This window comes from Pelobates fuscus, chromosome 10 (genome assembly GCF_036172605.1).
Source record: "Pelobates fuscus isolate aPelFus1 chromosome 10, aPelFus1.pri, whole genome shotgun sequence".
NCBI lineage: Eukaryota > Metazoa > Chordata > Amphibia > Anura > Pelobatidae > Pelobates > Pelobates fuscus.
In genome coordinates, this window is record NC_086326.1 from 74,495,761 (window position 1) to 74,514,010 (window position 18,250).

The 18,250-nt window shown below is 40.9% G+C and overlaps 1 protein-coding gene across 3 annotated transcripts in view; it reads left to right on the forward strand.

Moving 5' to 3' along the window:
• Positions 1-18,250, forward strand: part of PIK3AP1 (phosphoinositide-3-kinase adaptor protein 1) — a 114,440-nt gene that overhangs the window by 51,846 nt on the left and 44,344 nt on the right. For 2 of the 3 annotated variants that reach the window (XM_063435220.1, XM_063435222.1), the window contains exons 3-8: positions 4,469-4,620; positions 7,636-7,780; positions 8,817-8,959; positions 9,212-9,344; positions 12,068-12,264; positions 13,142-13,334. In XM_063435220.1, coding sequence (XP_063291290.1) covers positions 4,469-4,620; positions 7,636-7,780; positions 8,817-8,959; positions 9,212-9,344; positions 12,068-12,264; positions 13,142-13,334 — 963 coding nt within the window. The remainder of the gene's footprint in view (positions 1-4,468; positions 4,621-7,635; positions 7,781-8,816; positions 8,960-9,211; positions 9,345-12,067; positions 12,265-13,141; positions 13,335-18,250) is intronic. The other variant, XM_063435221.1, reaches the window with a different exon arrangement.

An 18,250-nucleotide genomic window follows, 5' to 3' on the forward strand; every position in this document is an offset into this window, starting at 1 on the left:
TTTTTCCAGAATTTATGTACATAAAAAATTTAAGTAAAGTAAGCATATTTGCCCACTGAAGAGGTGTGTCAGCCTGGCATCCAGTGGCGGATCCAGAGCCTGATCTCGGGAGGGGCACTTGTAGATTATTTAAATAAATAATCCAGACACAATAACCACTACAGCTCAGTTTAGTGGTTATAGTGCCAATAATGCCAAGACCCCCTCCCAGAGTAAGTAGTCAAACTGTTTAAGAACTGTTTGACAACTTACCTGAGGTCCTCTGGGGAATGGGGCTGTAGTAGGGCAGAGGAGCAGTGGTATGTGTGAGTGGTGCAATGTGTGAGGGGTGCAGTGTGTGTGTGTGTGTGTGAGGGGGACAGTGTATTAGCAGTGTGTGTGTGTGAAGGTTGCAGTGTGTACGTGAGGTTGGCAGTATATGTCAGGGGTGCAGTGTGTGTGTGGGTCAGTATGTGTATGTGACAGTTACAGTGTGTGTGTGGGGCAATGTATGTGTGTGGGGGCAGTGTGTTTATGGGGGGCAGTGTGTGTATGTGGGGGCAATGTGTTTATGGGGGGCAGGGGCAATGTGTGTGTATGGGGGGCAGGGGCAATGTGTGTATATGGGGGGCAGGGGCAATGTGTGTGTATATGGGGGGCAGGGGCAATGTGTGTGTGTGTATGGGGGCAGGGGCAATGTGTGTGTGTGTATGGGGGCAGGGGCAATGTGTGTGTGTGTGTGTGTATGGGGGGCAGAGGCAATGTGTGTGTGTGTGTGTGTGTATGGGGGCAGGGGCAATGTGTGTGTGTGTATGGGGGGCAGGGGCAATGTGTGTGTATGTGTGTGTATGGGGGGCAGGGGCAATGTGTGTGTGTATGGGGGGCAGGGGCAATGTGAGTGTATATGGGGGGCAGGGGCAATGTGTGTGTATATGGGGGGCAGGGGCAATGTGTGTGTATATGGGGGGCAGGGGCAATGTGTGTGTGTGTATGGGGGCAGGGGCAATGTGTGTGTGTGTGTGTGTGTATGGGGGGCAGAGGCAATGTGTGTGTGTGTGTGTGTGGGGGCAGGGGCAATGTGTGTGTGTATGGGGGGCAGGGGCAATGTGTGTGTATGTGTGTGTATGGGGGGCAGGGGCAATGTGTGTGTGTATGGGGGGCAGGGGCAATGTGAGTGTATATGGGGGGCAGGGGCAATGTGTGTGTATATGGGGGGCAGGGGCAATGTGTGTGTATATGGGGGGCAGGGGCAATGTGTGTGTATATGGGGGGCAGGGGCAATGTGTGTGTGTGTATGGGGGGCAGGGGCAATGTGTGTGTATGGGGGCAGGGGCAATGTGTGTGTATGGGGGGCAGGGGCAATGTGTGTGTATATCGGGGGCAGGGGCAATGTGAGTGTATATGGGGGGCAGGGGCAATGTGTGTGTATATGGTGGGCAGGGGCAATGTGTGTGTATATGGGGGGCAGGGGCAATGTGTGTGTGTGTGTGTGTATGGGGGGCAGGGGCAATGTGTGTGTATGGGGGCAGGGGCAATGTGTGTATGGGGGGCAGGGGCAATGTGTGTGTATATCGGGGGCAGGGGCAATGTGTGTGTGTATGGGGGGCAGGGGCAATGTGTGTGTATGGGGGGCAGGGGCAATGTGTGTGTGTGTGTGTGTGTATGGGGGGCAGGGGCAATGTGTGTGTATGTGTGTGTGTGTGTATGGGGGGCAGGGGCAATGTGTGTGTATGTGTGTGTGTGTGTGTATGGGGGGCAGGGGCAATGTGTGTGTAGAAGAAGGATAGGGGGGGGGGCTTTTTTTTTTTAATGTGTGTGTGGTTTTTTTTTTAACATGTAATTAAAATTAATATATAATTTATGTCCCCCCTCCCTTCTTACCTTTACTGGGAGGAGGGGGGACATCTTTCTTTCCCTGGTGGTCCCAGTGGGGATTCCCTGGTGGTCCCAGTGGTAGGAGTGAACTCTAGCCCGCGCTCCAGGGCTAGAGTTCACTCTCGCGAGATTTGGAGCGTTGCCGTGGTAACCGCGGCAACGCTCCAAATCTCGCGAGAGGAGGACCCGGAGGAGCTGCTGGTAACAGCTCCCGGGTCCTCTCTCCCTCCCCTGCCGGTCGGCTGTCTGTAATGTGCCTGCAGACCGGGGAGGGAGATCACTGATCTCCCTCCCCGGTCTGCAGGCACAATGCAGGGCTGGCACTTGGGCAATGTCAGCCCTGCATTAGCCGGCAGGGGAGAATCTCGGGGGGGGCAATTGCCCCGTTGCCCCCCCCCTGGATCCGCCACTGCTGGCATCAAGCATGCCATGCTGGCTGACAGTCTTCCAGCCTGCCCCCAAAATACAGCTGATGGAGAGCTCACTGCATGGTCCTACTGCTTTCTGCATAGTGTGAGTGCATCTAATGATTCACTCATGCTGTGCTGCCCATGGGACATGGGAAATCAGGACGGTGGGGCAGGACCCTTAAAGTCAGGACGGTACCACCAAGAGCATGACCACTGCAAGTCTGTAACTCCTGCAACACTCATGTAAACTTGAGGAAGCTCTAAAAGAACTGTAAAATATTGAAGCCTGTAATGGATCGCCTGGCACCCCGACTGGATACCTCCGTTAAAGGATGCTCCTAGCGTTTCCTGAGGACTCCAAGCACTCTGGCAGACACCACAATCACAGAGAGGCATATAAATCCTCTCAAGCATAAGAATGCTGTAGACAGTTGAATAGGAACCATACGAATAGGTTTTCAATCCTAGCAGTCAAACTGGAACAGCATACAATAAATCCTCCCCCAATAATGAGACGACACTTCACTTTGAGGGTTAAACAGGAACTAACTGTACTGGCACATACAGTCTCTTTTATTCCCAATCCACAAACATAGTACAGCCCACAGGGTTTTACAAAACAACCAATCAATCCGTACAATACACACAGACACTCCCACACAAAATCCTCTCCTCTGCCTGTGATATGATTACTGAACACAATGGGTAATCTAATTATGACAGACAGAGAAATACAGTTTTATAAAACATATCATAGGGACCCCAAAACATGCAATAACCCCATATAAAGTATATCAGTATATCCTCAGAACCAGGGGATCTGGGTGAACCACATATCCAAAATTCACCCAGATCCATTCAGTAGTTTGGAAGATACAGTTTAATGCAGATTCCGCAGAACATATACAGATTAGATAAAAAAATAATTACTGTATAATGTGTCCCCTGTTGTATAGTTTAAAACGACTGCACGATGTCTTTGTGTGCCAAATACCGGCGAGATGGCACCGTGTAGAAAAGTCACAACAATGTCTGTGAGTTAAAATGGCCGCCATCCATTGTTCTCACCATGTGCTTCATCCATTGTTCTCACCATGTGCCTCTGATACATGAAATGGTGGTCACCCAGTAACTCCACAGTATGTCACCAGATGGTTCTTAAAGGGCCAGTAAGGTCATACATAATCCATTATGCCCAAATATTGTACTTGAAGGGCCAAATCTCCCAGGGGCCATAGTCAGCAGGCAAGAGGCGGGCAAGCAGCCCCCTCCAAGGACACGTGGCGAGGTCGGTTTCGCCACAAAGCCAAGCATTCTTTTTATTGTGAATGTCACTTTTAGTAGAGAAATAGATATGTTTATAAAGTGTATTTTTTATAGCTCCCCATTCTTTTTATTATATCTACTTAAAATAACTTATTTTGTTTGATAGAAAGGGTAACCCAATTTAAAATTCAGCCTAGCTCAAAGTCCCCAAGCACCAAAACCACATTGGTTGGACAGAAACTCTGTATCATTATTCATAGTTTTCATTTTTAATATGCAATCATTGTCATATTTATTTGTATACAATTTATATTCAATATTTTACCTATACATTACATAAAATATATATCTATATGTATGATTAAACGGATACAATAGCCACCAGACCAACAACAGCTTAATGTATTTCAGAGAAAAACTAGTGTTTACATTGCTCTATAGGGACACCTCTGGTGGCCACTCCTCAGATGGCCACTAGAGGTGCTTCCTGCAGCACAGACATTCAGCATCTCCATGCTCAGCATGGAGACACTGAGCTTTCCCCATAGTGATGCATTGATTCAATGCATCTCTATCAGGAGATGCTGATTGCCAAAACTGGCTTTTGGCCTCACCCTCGCCCTGCCTCCTTGACAATCTCAGCCAATCCAATGCTTTTCCTATAGGAAAGCATTGGATTGGCTGAAATAATCAATTGTGATGATGTCAGCCGAGGAGACAGATCAGGGGCAGGGCCAGCGCCGGTGGACTCACGCGACACTGGCAACAAAGTAAGTTTTCTTACCTTTTAAAGGAGGAAAGCCACCTAAATGGTAATTTGAACACTATAGGGTCAGGAATACACGTTTGTGCCATGAACGAGGTACTTATATAAAAGTTAAAGTCATTGGAATTGCTGACTTCTATTTATGTAAATGCTATGCACACATTTATTTTAGATTCTGGATGTGATTCTGTCACTGATACAGACGCTGAAAACGAAGTGGATTCTTCAATCTATGATATTCATATAGAATCTTCACATCAACCATCATCTGAAGAAATCCAGAGGAATTTAATAGCCATTCAGCCAGAGAGGATACGTTGCGGGGTTTGTACAACTTTTTTTTATCTCTATAATTAATAAAGATCATGATAGAATTATGTTTTGAAGATGTAAATGTAAAATGAAATATTTAATTGAATTAACTATCACATGTTCTATGTCTAGTTTTCCTGCTTTTTCTCGCCAGTGGTAAATCTTTCTCTTACCATTTTTTGTTGAGCAGGTCAAAAGAATTACTACTCAAATTAAATATGAAACTGATTTTGAGTACTAGTCGCTAATATAGCACAATTTGTTCTGCGGCTTTGTGCTACAATAATTGCATGACCCACCATTGTGACACGATCAAAGAGCTAAACTGGCTATCGCTGGGATCCCAATGCACCCTTCATCTTTCCAGACTTGTGTTTAAGAGCTTTTCTGGAAAGCTCCCACCCTACTTCAGTAGTATGCTCTTCCCAGCTGTTCCCACCTTCAAGTTAGCAAAAAAAATACAAACATAAAGTGGCTCGATCCTCTTTTCTTACAAAGCACCGCAATTATGGAATAACCTTAAAAACACAGTAACATTTTCATTCAATCTAAAATTCTTTAAGAGATCTAGGGCAACCTACCTCAATACAGAATGCACCTGTAATCATTGTTGACTATATTTTCTAACTGTTCTGTGTTTAATTTATATATGTGTGTATGTATATTATAAACATACAAAGTCAAAATTTTAATGCGCATTAGAAAAACATAAATATATCAATCAGGATTTTTCACATACTGTTTTTTGCATTGTGAGTAAATATAGTAAATACACATTTTTATAAAATTCCTCCATTGAACTTGTTTCACAGCTCACCCGCCAGTAGTCTGTGCTCCTATTACGGAAACCTTTTACCTTATTACTACTGGAATGTAGGCAGCAAGGTTTGTTTTAACTAAATTCCAATTGATTTTCTGTCATTTAGAACACAATGTCTGCAAGAGATTAGTAGTGCTTTGAAACACGGAGTTTCAGTGAAGATGTTAAGCAAAATAATAACATTAAAGGGAAACTTTAGCTTGCTGATCTGCAGCTTTTGTAAACTGTTTTTAGATATACCCCCAATTGATTAAAAAAAGATTCATTATTCGATACATGTTTTCATATGGGGTATATCTACTAAACAATGATTTATGCTTATTTTTTTATTTAGGCAGTGGAGTGGCCCTTTAAGATGTTTATAAAAAAAAAAAGGTATTTAACCCCTTAACCCCTTAAGGACCAAACTTCTGAAATAAAAGGGAATCATGACATGTCACACATGTCATGTGTCCTTAAGGGGTTAAAGGACCACTCTAGTGCCAGGAAAACATACTCGTTTTCCTGGCACTAGAGTGCCCTGAGGGTGCCCCCACCCTCAGGGTCCCCCTCCCGCCCGGCTCTGGAAAGGGGAAAAGGGTTAAAACTTACCTTTTTCCAGCGCTGGGCGGGGAGCTCTCCTCCTCCTCTCCGCCTCCTCTCCGCCCCGTCGGCTGAATGCGCACGCGCGGCAAGAGCTGCGCGCGCATTCAGCCGGTCGCATAGGAAAGCATGTACCAACAACAATCTTGTGGACATAACACTAAATATTAATGGGCTGTAAGAGCTGAGTTCTATCTCTGGGGCTTTGCTAAAAAAAAAAATGAAAAAAAAAAATAAAGATAAAGAAATGATTTCTGGCCAAGGCTTTGTTTTATGGGAAAGGTTCCATCAATACCAGTCCTAGTTAGGTTTTTATGTGTATGGACATATGGTTGTCTACACCCAATAAAAGTGATAGCTTGCAGTTGCAATGACTCTCCAGTTATTATACACTGACAGATATCCATTAGATTCAAGGTGATTCAAGGTGATTTCAAAGTGAATTTCAAATTTATGGTGAAAATAACAGAAATGGAAAAATGCTTAAAGTCAACTATACTTTCAGTTCAAATATTCTGGCCTTAAATTTGAAATTCACTTAACCTCTGTATGTATTTTAGAATGCTCAGTCAGATGAAGGGCTGGCAGAATATTGCAGGATACACTGTCCACAAGGGTCCTGTCCCACCATCCTGATTTAGTTCTCTGGTGTCCCCCATCTTGTGATACCATGGAACTGCCCTCAGCAGCATAGCACGAGCGTATCATTAGACGTGCGTGCGATGTACATGGGACCTTGGACCTTGCAGAAAGCAGTTTAGCAGAGCTCTTTGCAAGGTCCTGCAGGTTAGGGACTGGACAGACAGGCCCCTTCATTATGGGTGTCACCAGTTGTATGAGTTAGTGGTGTCACTGCCGAAGCCCCCCCCTTAGGTCCACCCACCTTTCCAGATATCATACCTCCCAATGTTGGAAGCTATGTAAAAATAAAAACAATAATGAAAGCTCTATAGGAAGAAAACTGTATAAAAATGGCCTGATTAATATTTTACCTAACCTTATTAAGTTTCATAAAATAAGACAAAGTAGTCCATTTTTTACCTTAGCATTACCGTTAAAATCCCGACACATTTTGAATACTGTATAGACACATAAAACCATGAATAATGTGTGAAATAATTTTTTATTTTTTTTTTAAAAAAAAGAGATAGCTTCATCTAGCTTCTTCTAATTGGTATCTTACTTATGTCATTGAAATTAGAAGAACTCATTATGCGTTTATTGTATTGTATATCCATGTATATGCATGTATTATGTCTGCACACAATTGGAAACATATCTCAGTATAGCTACACTCACCATCATCAGCCCATTCTTCCCACTGCTGACAACAGCATGCTGTAAAAAAGGCTATAGAAAATGTCAGCTCCCATTACGTTCATGATGCTATCTCTTGAAATAGATGCCTTTGTAAATATTGGTTTAGTTTTTAGAATGTTAATAAACAGTTCTCTAACAGTGTCATGACAGTGTACCCTGTTTGCACTTATATTCACAGTGAGAAAATAATGGAAACTAAATATGCAATTTGTTACTTTGCTGTTAAATACACGTTCACATTAACACATATATATATATATGATTTCCAATGTATACTAATATTTCTGTATATAATAATTTTTCAGGAGAAAACACAAATGTATTTAATATTTAAATGCAAACTTGACACTCAGATTAAAAACGAGGTGTATTTTAACCCAATAAATGGACCTTCAGCAAGACTTCCAGCAACTTTGGAAAATGAATATATATTATCTGTGGATGCTCCTGGTATGTAATATTTGATATATCTTCATTAATATGAGTGATATCTTGTATATTGTCTTCACAAAGCATCGTTTTTTTAAGTAAACTGAAGAAAGCTTAGTAATATTTGGTTTACCGGGTAGTTTGAATAAAAAAAAATAATAATTTTTTTTTACATTTCAAAATGTATATTTCCTCCACAATAATGTGAGAGACTGATAAAGCCATACAAAAAACAAACAATAACTTATTCCTGCTAAAGGTGGTTCTACAGGCCTATAAGGTGTACTTGTTTTTTCACACATGGCTTCTCTATTTTGGCTTTATTTTTGTTAAATAAATCATGACACGGTGTAATATGTCATGTGTTGTTGTTTATCTGAGGTTGTAGACCTGCTAAGGAACAGATGATTGTTATTATGTCCTGATATGTAAAACCATAGATTTCAAAGAGGGTGTACTTTTGTTTTTCCCATGACTGTTTAATAATATTAGATGTCTCTTACTGTAAGCCATGCACACACTGAACTATCCAGCTAGCATATCACTGATGAACACTTGCCATGACCTATTTGCCCAACTGCTCAGTCTGCCCCGTCAGACAGCGTGTATAAGGAGATACAACACAAAGTGAGCAGAGTTTAGCAAAGGTGGGCAAAGTATACTGAGTTACAGATAAGTTACAATTCATTTACTTTTGGTGCACTCCAAAAATGTACAGCTTAGGAAATTACTTTGACTTCCATCCATGAAATGTTCACTAGTATAATGATTGAGCAAACACTCACAACCTGACAAAACTGATACAAAATTACAGACCGTTCCAGATGAATGGAAGTCACAAGCCTTAGAATATTAATCTAAAATTATTTTAAATCATTTAACCAATGTTTTATTTTAAATGGAAACAAGGTAATAATGATAATTTCTCTATAACGGCCAACTGAGCTCCAGAAGAGCGCAATATTTTGAAATATTAAGATCATTTTAACTATCTCAAAAAGAATGTTTTTTTTTCCTTGTAGCTGAATTTAAAGTTTGTGGTTCCTTCTTTGTACAGATTTACCATCTGGACAGGTATATTTAAAGGTTTTATCTGGTGACCTATTAGTATGTGAATCCAAAATCACTTATTTCACCGACATGGAAGAAATTAGCAACCTTCTACTCAGTGCAACAAACCCTGTTGAATTCATGTGTCAGGTAAGACAACATAAAACAGAGTCTTTGTTTTTTTTGTTTTTTTTTTAAATATTGTATGATTTGCCATCATTGCATTTTTTTCCATGAATAATTTTAAAGGTTATTTTTAAAAACAAATGGAGACATTTTCTAGATGCTTTTTGAAAATGCTATTTCATTCAAGCTTTGATATTTTGGTTTAAAATGTGCTATTTTTTTGTTCTTTTTCTGGTTTAGTAAACAATTCTGATATTATTCTCTTAATTTCTTCAGGCTTTCAAAATTGTACCTTATAACACAGAAACACTTGACAAGCTACTGACTGAATCTTTAAAAAACAATATTCCAGCCAGTGGACTACACCTCTTTGGAATAAACCAAATAGAAGAAGATAATCTAAGTGCAAGTAAGTCATTATAAGGGACTCCAAGTGGTAAAACAAGCCAACGTCGGGACATTTTTTAATTATTTTTTTTTAAAGAAAGTAGATCTGTTAATGGCTGTTTTTAATCAAAGTTAAATTCCTAATTGAAAACCAATTATAAGTCTGTCTGACTTGCATGAGTTCCTATACAGGCAGCGGTGAATTGCAGACTCATGACGTTATAAGGAATTTTTTGCATAATCAGCCTATGTGCCTACTAACAAGAAAGATGCATGAAAAATAATATCTTGGTGGTCAATTGCGAATATCAGGATTTAACCTAATTATGCCATTCTTGAGGGATCTTTAGTAAAAGCCTACTTAATTTTCCCCCCCAAAGTTATTATACAATTTTACTGTAAAAAACAACCAACCAAAAAAAAAAACCAAACATCTTAGTCTCATCTGAATCTTTTGAAGTACTGCTTGGAAGAGAGGAAGTCAGCTGTATGGGAAGAATACAGGTATTACTAGTTGCATCATCTGTGTGTTACTACCGGTTTCCTGGATTGAACACTTGAGTCATTGCAAATTGCAAAGAAAATAAAAATGAGTACAATACAGTTGCAAGAAAAAGTATGTGAACCCTTTGGAATGATATGGATTTCTGCACAAATTGGTCATAAAATGTGATCTGATCATCAATCGAATATCACAGTCTGCTTAAACTAATAACACACAAAGAACGAAATGTTGCCATGTTTTTATTGAACACACCATGTAAACATTCACAGTGCAGGTGGAAAAAGTATGTGAACCCCTAGACTAATGACATCTCAAAGAGCTAATTGGAGTGAGATGTCAGCCAACTGGAGTTCAATCAATGAGATGAGATTGGAGGTGTTGGTTACAGCTGCTCTGCCCTATAAAAAACACACACCAGTTCTGGGTTTGCTTTTCACAAAAAGCATTGCCTGAAGCATTGACCTACGATTAAAAATTGTTGACTTGCATAAAGCTGGAAACGGTTATAAAAGTATCTCCTTGCTGTTCATCAGTCCACGGTAAGACAAATTGTCTATAAATGGAGAAAGTTCAGCACTGCTGCTACTCTACTTAGGAGTGACCGTCCTGTAAAGATGACTGCAAGAGCACAAGGCAGACTGCTCAATGAGGTGAAGAAGAATCCTAGAGTGTCAGCTAAAGACTTACAAAAGTCACTGGCAAATGCTAACATCCCTGTTAGCGAATCTACAATACGTAAAACACTAAACAAGAATGGATTTCATGGGAGGATACCACAGAGGAAGCCACTGCTGTCCAAACAAAACATTGCTGCAAATTTACAGTTTGCACAAGAGCTCCTGGATGTTCCACAGCAGTACTGGCAAAATATTCTGTGGACAGATGAAACCAAAGTTGAGTTGTTTGGAAGAAACACACAACACTATGTGTGGCGAAAAAGAGGCACAGCACACCAACATCAAAACCTCATCCCAACTGTGAAGTATGGTGGTGGGTGCATCATGGTTTGGGGCTGCTTTGCTGCTTCAGGGCCTGGATGGATTGCTATCATCGAAGGAAAAATGAATTCCCAAGTTTATCAAAACATTTTGCAGGAGAACTTATGGCCATCTGTCTACCAGCTGAAGCTCAACAAAAGATGGGTGTTGCAACAGGACAATGACCCAAAGCATAGAAGTAAATCAACAATAGAATGGCTTAGACAGAAAAAATACGCCTTCTGAAGTGGCCCGGTTAGAGTCCTGACCTCAACCCGATTGAGATGCTGTGGCATGACCTCAAGAAAGCGATTCACACCAGACATCCCAAGAATATTGCTGAACTGAAACAGTTCTGTAAAGAGGAATGGTCAAGAATTACTCCTGACCGTTGTGCACGTCTGATCTGCAACTACAGTAAACGTTTGGTTGAAGTTATTGCTGCCAAAGGAGGTTCAACCAGTTATTAAATCCAAGGGTTCACATACTTTTTCCACCTGCACTGTGAATGTTTACAGTGTGTTTAATAAAAACATGGCAACATTTCATTCTTTGTGTGTTATTAGTTTAAGCAGACTGTGATTGTCTATTATTGTGACTTAGATGATGATCAGATCACATTTTATGACCAATTTGTGCAGAAATCCATATCATTCCAAAGGGTTCACATACTTTTTCTTGCAACTGTATATATAGTTCAAAACTTTTAGTATCATTGTGTTGTAACCTAATATAAATAAAGGGATATTGATATCAAAATATGATTCTCTGGGCTCAACATTTGTATGAGTGAAAGCATAACATTAATAAACATACCTTTTATCCCATCATTCAAAATTGAGCCACAAGGTTTGCCATTGGGGTTGTGATTAGTGCATCTAAGGTCAATCTTAGTCTTTATTCACAAGTGATGGACACATAAGCCCCTACTTCAACCAGATGATATATCTACCTAAATGAACATTTACCGCTTTGTCCAAGAATTAATGACAATGCATAGAGTATTTTTTGGCACTACTGATCGTGGTTCCAGCAGTGGACCTGTTGTTTCCACTAGGAAAGAGTCTGGACTTTTGTGTTTGCCAAAAATACATTTCAACTTGCTGGACATGGTAAAGGCGCTTTAAAATGCACATCAATATACATGTGTAATTCCAGAATATCCATATCCTACATTTGAGGGACTCAGACCGTAGTGCCACCCTTCTCTGGGAAAGTTATTTAACTCATTTGCTAAAATAGGGATTTTTTTTTATTTCATAGACCAAAGAGATGAAGAATTACCAACGCTTCTACATTTCTCTGCAAAATATGGATTGAAAAACTTAACGGCACTTCTGCTTACATGTCCTGGAGCCCTGCAGGCCTATAGTGTGGCAAATAAGAATGGTGACTACCCAAACAAGATTGCAGAAAATTATGGCTACAAAGACCTCCGACAATTTATTGATGAATATGTGGTAAGATGTTTCAGCTAATTCTCTTTTTTTCGGATTTCCTATTATCGAATATTTCCACTATCATATTGAGCACTTGATAAATGTAGGGATAGAGGTGTAAATACCATACACATAATGGAAACTAAATTGAAAATATGGAAATGGAGAGTGCTGGAAGGCAAGGTGTAAGGTGATAGATAAGAAAAATAGAGTTAGTTGTGAGTAACTGGAGGAGGAATAATGAGTCTAAACGTGGGAGGGATAGGGAGCTATGAGGAAGTGAGGTTTTTAGGATTTAAAGAAGATTGTTGGAAAAGCTTATGAAAGAAAAAGGAAGCCATCCTCTTAAACCCAAAAGGTAGGAAACTGGAGGGTGGATAAAGGGTTGTAAATTTTGACCAGCATGCGTGTCTGCTTGTTTATCAGTGTGTGTGTATATGTGTCTGTTTAACAACTATGTTGTTAATATGTATATCAGTATGTGTGTCAGTGTTTGTATCTGTATACCTGTGTATCTGCATGTGTGTCATTGTGTGTATCTGTGTGACATTATTTATAAACACACCCTGCTTTCAAAAATCAACACTAGATATAGATATAAATGCATGCCCCCTTTCAAATGCCAACACTGCATAGAATTATGTCCCTACATTCACACTCACATATTTTCCATACAAAAACATGCTTACATTCCAAGACACAAACGCTGTTCAGTGCTAAATACAACTCTGTAAATATAGACAAGTGGTAGATCCCAGCTGGCACAGTGGGGGGGAGGGGGAGGTAGGTATGGGGGGGCGGGGAGACACACACACAAAACAATTCTTGCACCAGGGCCATCTCTATGTTAGTTTAACCACTGTACAGTGACCCTATCATATTGTTGTATTTCTTATAGGAAACAGCTGACATGTTAAGAACTCACATTAAAGAACAGCTGATGCCTAGCGGCGACGAGGATGAAAACAATACTACATATGAGTGCATGGCCAATTCCTCAACTGATCTGTTGATGAAATGTTCCCTTAATCCTGGTGAACTGTATGAATCTATGGCCACCTTGTTACCTCAGCTTGAAATGGATGATATATGTGAGTATATTTGCTACAAAAACTTGATCAAAGCCTATATATATATATATATATATATATATATATATATATATATATATATGAGTGCCTAATTAAACGAGAAATGGTTTAAAATAAATTTATTTTAAAGATTGATTTTCTTCACTTGACAGACATTTAAAAAGTGCTTTCTTACATGTTACAATGCCTCTTATTGATGGCTGGGTTACTCCAAACATTGCATCCACTACAGCCCACTGTAGTGGTTATGATGCCAGGAGTATCCTGTCTAGTTCGCTGGTAATGGAGCAAACCGTTTAGTAAGCTTACCTGGATTGCTACCAGGCTCCAATGTCCTCTGTTGCTATGTCTACAGAAGCCTATCGGGTTGCCATTCATTGGCAGACAGTGTCAGCTGACTGTTCACAGACAATGAATCGCACACTGTGCAAACAATTTTGCATTTACATTTAACCAGCCCAGCTTATGACAGGCCATGACTGTTAAACTTGATATGTGCAGTGTTTCAGGTTACTCCAGGCAACTTCAAATCACTGAAATTGAGTAACCCTTTAAGTTGAGTGAAAAGATGTGCTATTATAATACAAAATTATCAACATAGTTATTGAAATTGGTCATATTGCTTTTTCTGACAGGCCTCAGAAGAGGCATACTTGTAATCCCCTTTTATGCAACAGCTTATGAGCAACAGTATCTTACAGCTGAACTGCTTGATATAATGGGGGGGGACCTATCAAAGCATTCTGGTCTAAAAAGTAGTGCAAAAATATAAAGTGGGAGGAGTTACCAATGGAATGTGCCTGCTGGTTCCACTGGTTTCCATGGTGACTGCTCCACTTTTTGTACATTAAACCATTTTTTAAGTCCACTTTAAAAAATCTTCCCTGATTTTTCATTTAACTTCTTCTCTGTATGCTTTCTCTGTGCCGACTGCCTGGTGCACAGTACGGAGCTTACTACACTATAAGTTCCCCTTTGTTTTTTCCCCCTCTTTTTCTGTTTTTTCTGTTACCAAAATGCAGAGTACCAACATTTGGATATCTGTTATACCATCATATCCGCTCCAGAAAACAGATTTATTATTATTATAGACACCCTTCACTATAAGGTGTGATTGCACTATTTGATAACAAACTATTTTTGGTCATACATTGTATATTACTACTTGTATATGCATTGTATACCAATTTTTATATATCGTATTTGTAGAACTTTAAGAGGGGGTTCTGTCTTTTAGGCTGCACTATAGAACACTTATTTAAGATTGCACCCTATTTGACTATATAAGTTTTGTTTTCTATTCTCAAATGTTTGGTGGTTAGTAAATAACCCAATAGACACAATACAACCTCATGGCAGGTAAAGGTAATATACGTACCTAAACTTGGAGGGACGTAGTTTTGACATTAGAAGTGCAAATTCTAGATCAAATAGGAAAACTTTACCTACTCATTCATTGTTTCAGGCAGGATATTTTAACAATAAGAATAAATGAAAATAAACCAACTATAAAAGACTAATACTCTGAGATTGCACATCACACAATATATATATATATATATATATATATTTTTTTTTTAATTTAAACATGGATGTATTATATATAAATACAATAATATTATGTAAGTCTGATAATATCTAACATTCCAGTGAACGATCTTACAAAGTAACATTTAGATTTTAATTTTTTAAGCCAAAATAGATAAAGTCTAAAAATGTCCAAGTCAGCTACATATTTTACTTTGACTATTTTTTTTAAATGTCTAATTTTCTAACACTTTATACATAGTAGTATCTGTCTGTCTTCTGTAACTTTATGTTTTGTTGGCTACGTTCTTAGGATTACGTTAGTTGCATAAACACCTATATCTAATAAAAGAAGTGACAAAACAAGTACGGTATATGTTTGTGAAATCCAATGCAATACTTTGCAACAGTTTGTGCACATTAGATAGCTCGTAAATGACATCAAGGTGTTAACCAGAAAGGAAGTTTTTCTTATAAACTCCCTCATTTAGTTTCCCTGTACTTCTGAAAGTGACAAGCATAGGAGAAGACAAAAGTAACTATAAAAGTTATATATTTTTGTGAGCTATTTTACTTCCTCGGTAAAATGTCTGCCTTTGGATCAGAGATGCATCAAGGTTATTTGGCATCCAGAGCAGAAATGTATGTAGAAATGTATGTCTTACACCCTCTTGTGTGTCTCTTACAACCTTCCTTGTGTATCTTAGCCACTTTGTGTGTCTTTTTCTTCCCCCAAGGGGCTGAGAGGGGTAGACAGGGGCTGTGGTGGGGGCAAATCAGGTTACATGGGCTTCATGGGCAGGGGCTGTGGTGAGGGATGTAGGCCCTGAGAATGGGTGACACAGGGGCTGTAGGGAGTGGGGGGGGCAGGAGCTGGAAGTGGGGGCAGGAGCTGGAGATGGTGGGACAGGAGCTGGAGATGAGGGGGTGGTACAGGAGCTGGAGAGAGGGAGCGGAAGGCACAGAAGCTGTAGAGCGGGGGCACGAGCTGTAGAGGGGGGGCATGAGCTAAAGGGGGGGGCATGAGCTAAAGAGGGGGTGGGACAGGAGCTGGAAAGGGCAGCAGGAGCTGGAGAGGGGGGCAAGAGCTGGAGAGGGGAGGACACAGGAGCTGGAGAACAGGGGGGGGACAGGAGCTGGAGAAAGGGGGGGCTGCAAAAAAGTAAAAAAAAATTGGATTAAAAAAACAAAACAAAAAATGTATCCCCCCTTCCTGAGGCTTACCTTGGGCCAGGGAGGGGTGAGGCAAGAGCTGGAGCCTGCAGCCATCACACAGCAGCAATTGAAGATTATGTTAGCGCAGTGTTCTAATAATCTTAATTTTAATAATTACAGGAGGCAAGTATTTTGCATAAACTTTCTTTACTAACTCCATAGCAGCAAAGAAAAAAATGTTAAAAGAAAGAACCAATCAGATTGTATAATAGTTTGTTAAGGGGCCAGTCACTCGGGAAACGGAGGACGACATCCACATCCCATAGGTGTTGGGGGTCGTCTTAATTTGATGCCCTGTAGTAGTCGACATATCAGAGGGTCCTGTCCGACCGCTCTTCCATGGGACAGCACATGGGCTGCCGAGATAGCCAATCTGATAACGTTGATGGTGCAATATGATTTGCCTTCTTCGAAGATTGACGAGAGGAAATTCATGATATCTGAAACAGGGGCTGTAAAGAGATCCAGGTCCTGTCCCATGCACCAACTGGTCCAAGATAGCCATGCGGATAAGTAACTCTTTCATGTTCCCGGGGCCCAGGAGTCCCATAGGAGGTCCTTAGTTGTTGACGATAAGTCACTGGTACACCATGCTCCCCTGAAAGAATCCAGGCTACCAAGGATAGGCGTCCGTCCAACAGCATCGGGTGTGGGTTCCCTGCTGGGTACCTGAGTAAGTTGTCGTCGTTCGGCAGTAGAATCCGGTCCTGGCAAGACAATTCGAGAAGGTATGGGAACCAGGGTTGGCTCTGCCAGAGAGGTGTCAGGAGGGTTAGTCTCATTACTCGTCTCCGGATGTGGTGGAGAACCCTCGTGATCATGGCGAATGGGGGAAAGGCATAAGCCCCTTGTGCTGGCCAGTGTTGGGTGAAAGCGTCGACCGCCAGGCATTCCGGGTCTGGGAGCCAGCTGTAGAACTGTGGTACTTGGTGGTTGTTATGTGAGGGAACTGTGCAGCCAATAAGCCATGATCTTCCACTGTCTGCTCCACATTGCAATAATAGCTTCAGGACAGACACCTCCTGCATGGTCACCTATTTTAGTACCTGCTCTGCCCAATAAAATAACTGAGTCTGGTGGAAAGGACTGCTCTTTGTCACCCCCTAACGCATGTCTCCCAAGGCAGATCACCTTGGGATCACGGTTTTGAATACATATTATGTCTGTCCCATCTGCAGTCAGAACCGTCACAGAATCCTTCAAAACAGTCTGAAAGCCATAGACTAACAGCACCATAACCACTTAAATGAGTGGTTAGTGGTGCAGTGGTTATGGTGCTTGTACTGCCGCTTTAAATACAGAAAGAAGAAAAAAAAAACGGAATAATGCTGTTGATATGGGGTAGACAACCCTTTCCAGTCTTCTGGTAACTGTTTGTAATGATACAAATATAGCATTGTGATTTAGATGCATGCAAAATCTGCTAGGCATACAGTAAGGGTCATATGTCCAAATACACAGAAGCACATCTGCATATTTCGGTTAAAAATTATAGATTATGATCACTAATGACCACTGCTAGTACCTTTAGCATATACAGCTGACAACTTTGCCCACCACAGCAGATATATAATATTCAATGTTTTCTTTGTATTTCCACACCATCAGAAATGTAATGGTGCGGTGTGGTCCTCCTCTGCGCCGACGTCACTCCTGTACTCTCGCACATGCCGCTTTAATAGCTCCTGGTACTGGGCCCATATTTCTGTGGATAGGAGGATGGCTTCCAAGCCCCTTCACAAGTCAGGGGCACAGAGGTGTCCATCATATATTTCTTACCAAGTACCAGATCTCCAATCTGTGGCTGAGTTAGTTAAGGAACCAGCCCCAAAAAGTCAGACCACTCTTGAAGTCCCCCTTCCCAAAAGTGATAATAACCCTTTTTGATTCCCAAGGGCTTTTTGGGACTGGGCCCATAGTCTGTGGACAGGTGGCTTCTAAGCTCCTCTAAGAGCCAGTGGCACATGAGTTTTAGTCAAAATGTCAACATGGTGAACATCATTACGAGGTGGAGTACAGACATGTATCTTGTAACTCCCATGGAATGTCCCTTTACCTCATGGGCAGATCCGTAACATTAAGTTGAACATTTAAAACAGCCTGGAATGTACCTGCTATCAGCTTCAGCCACTTGTGCTCATAAGCAACAATAATGCATCCAATATTCTATCTGA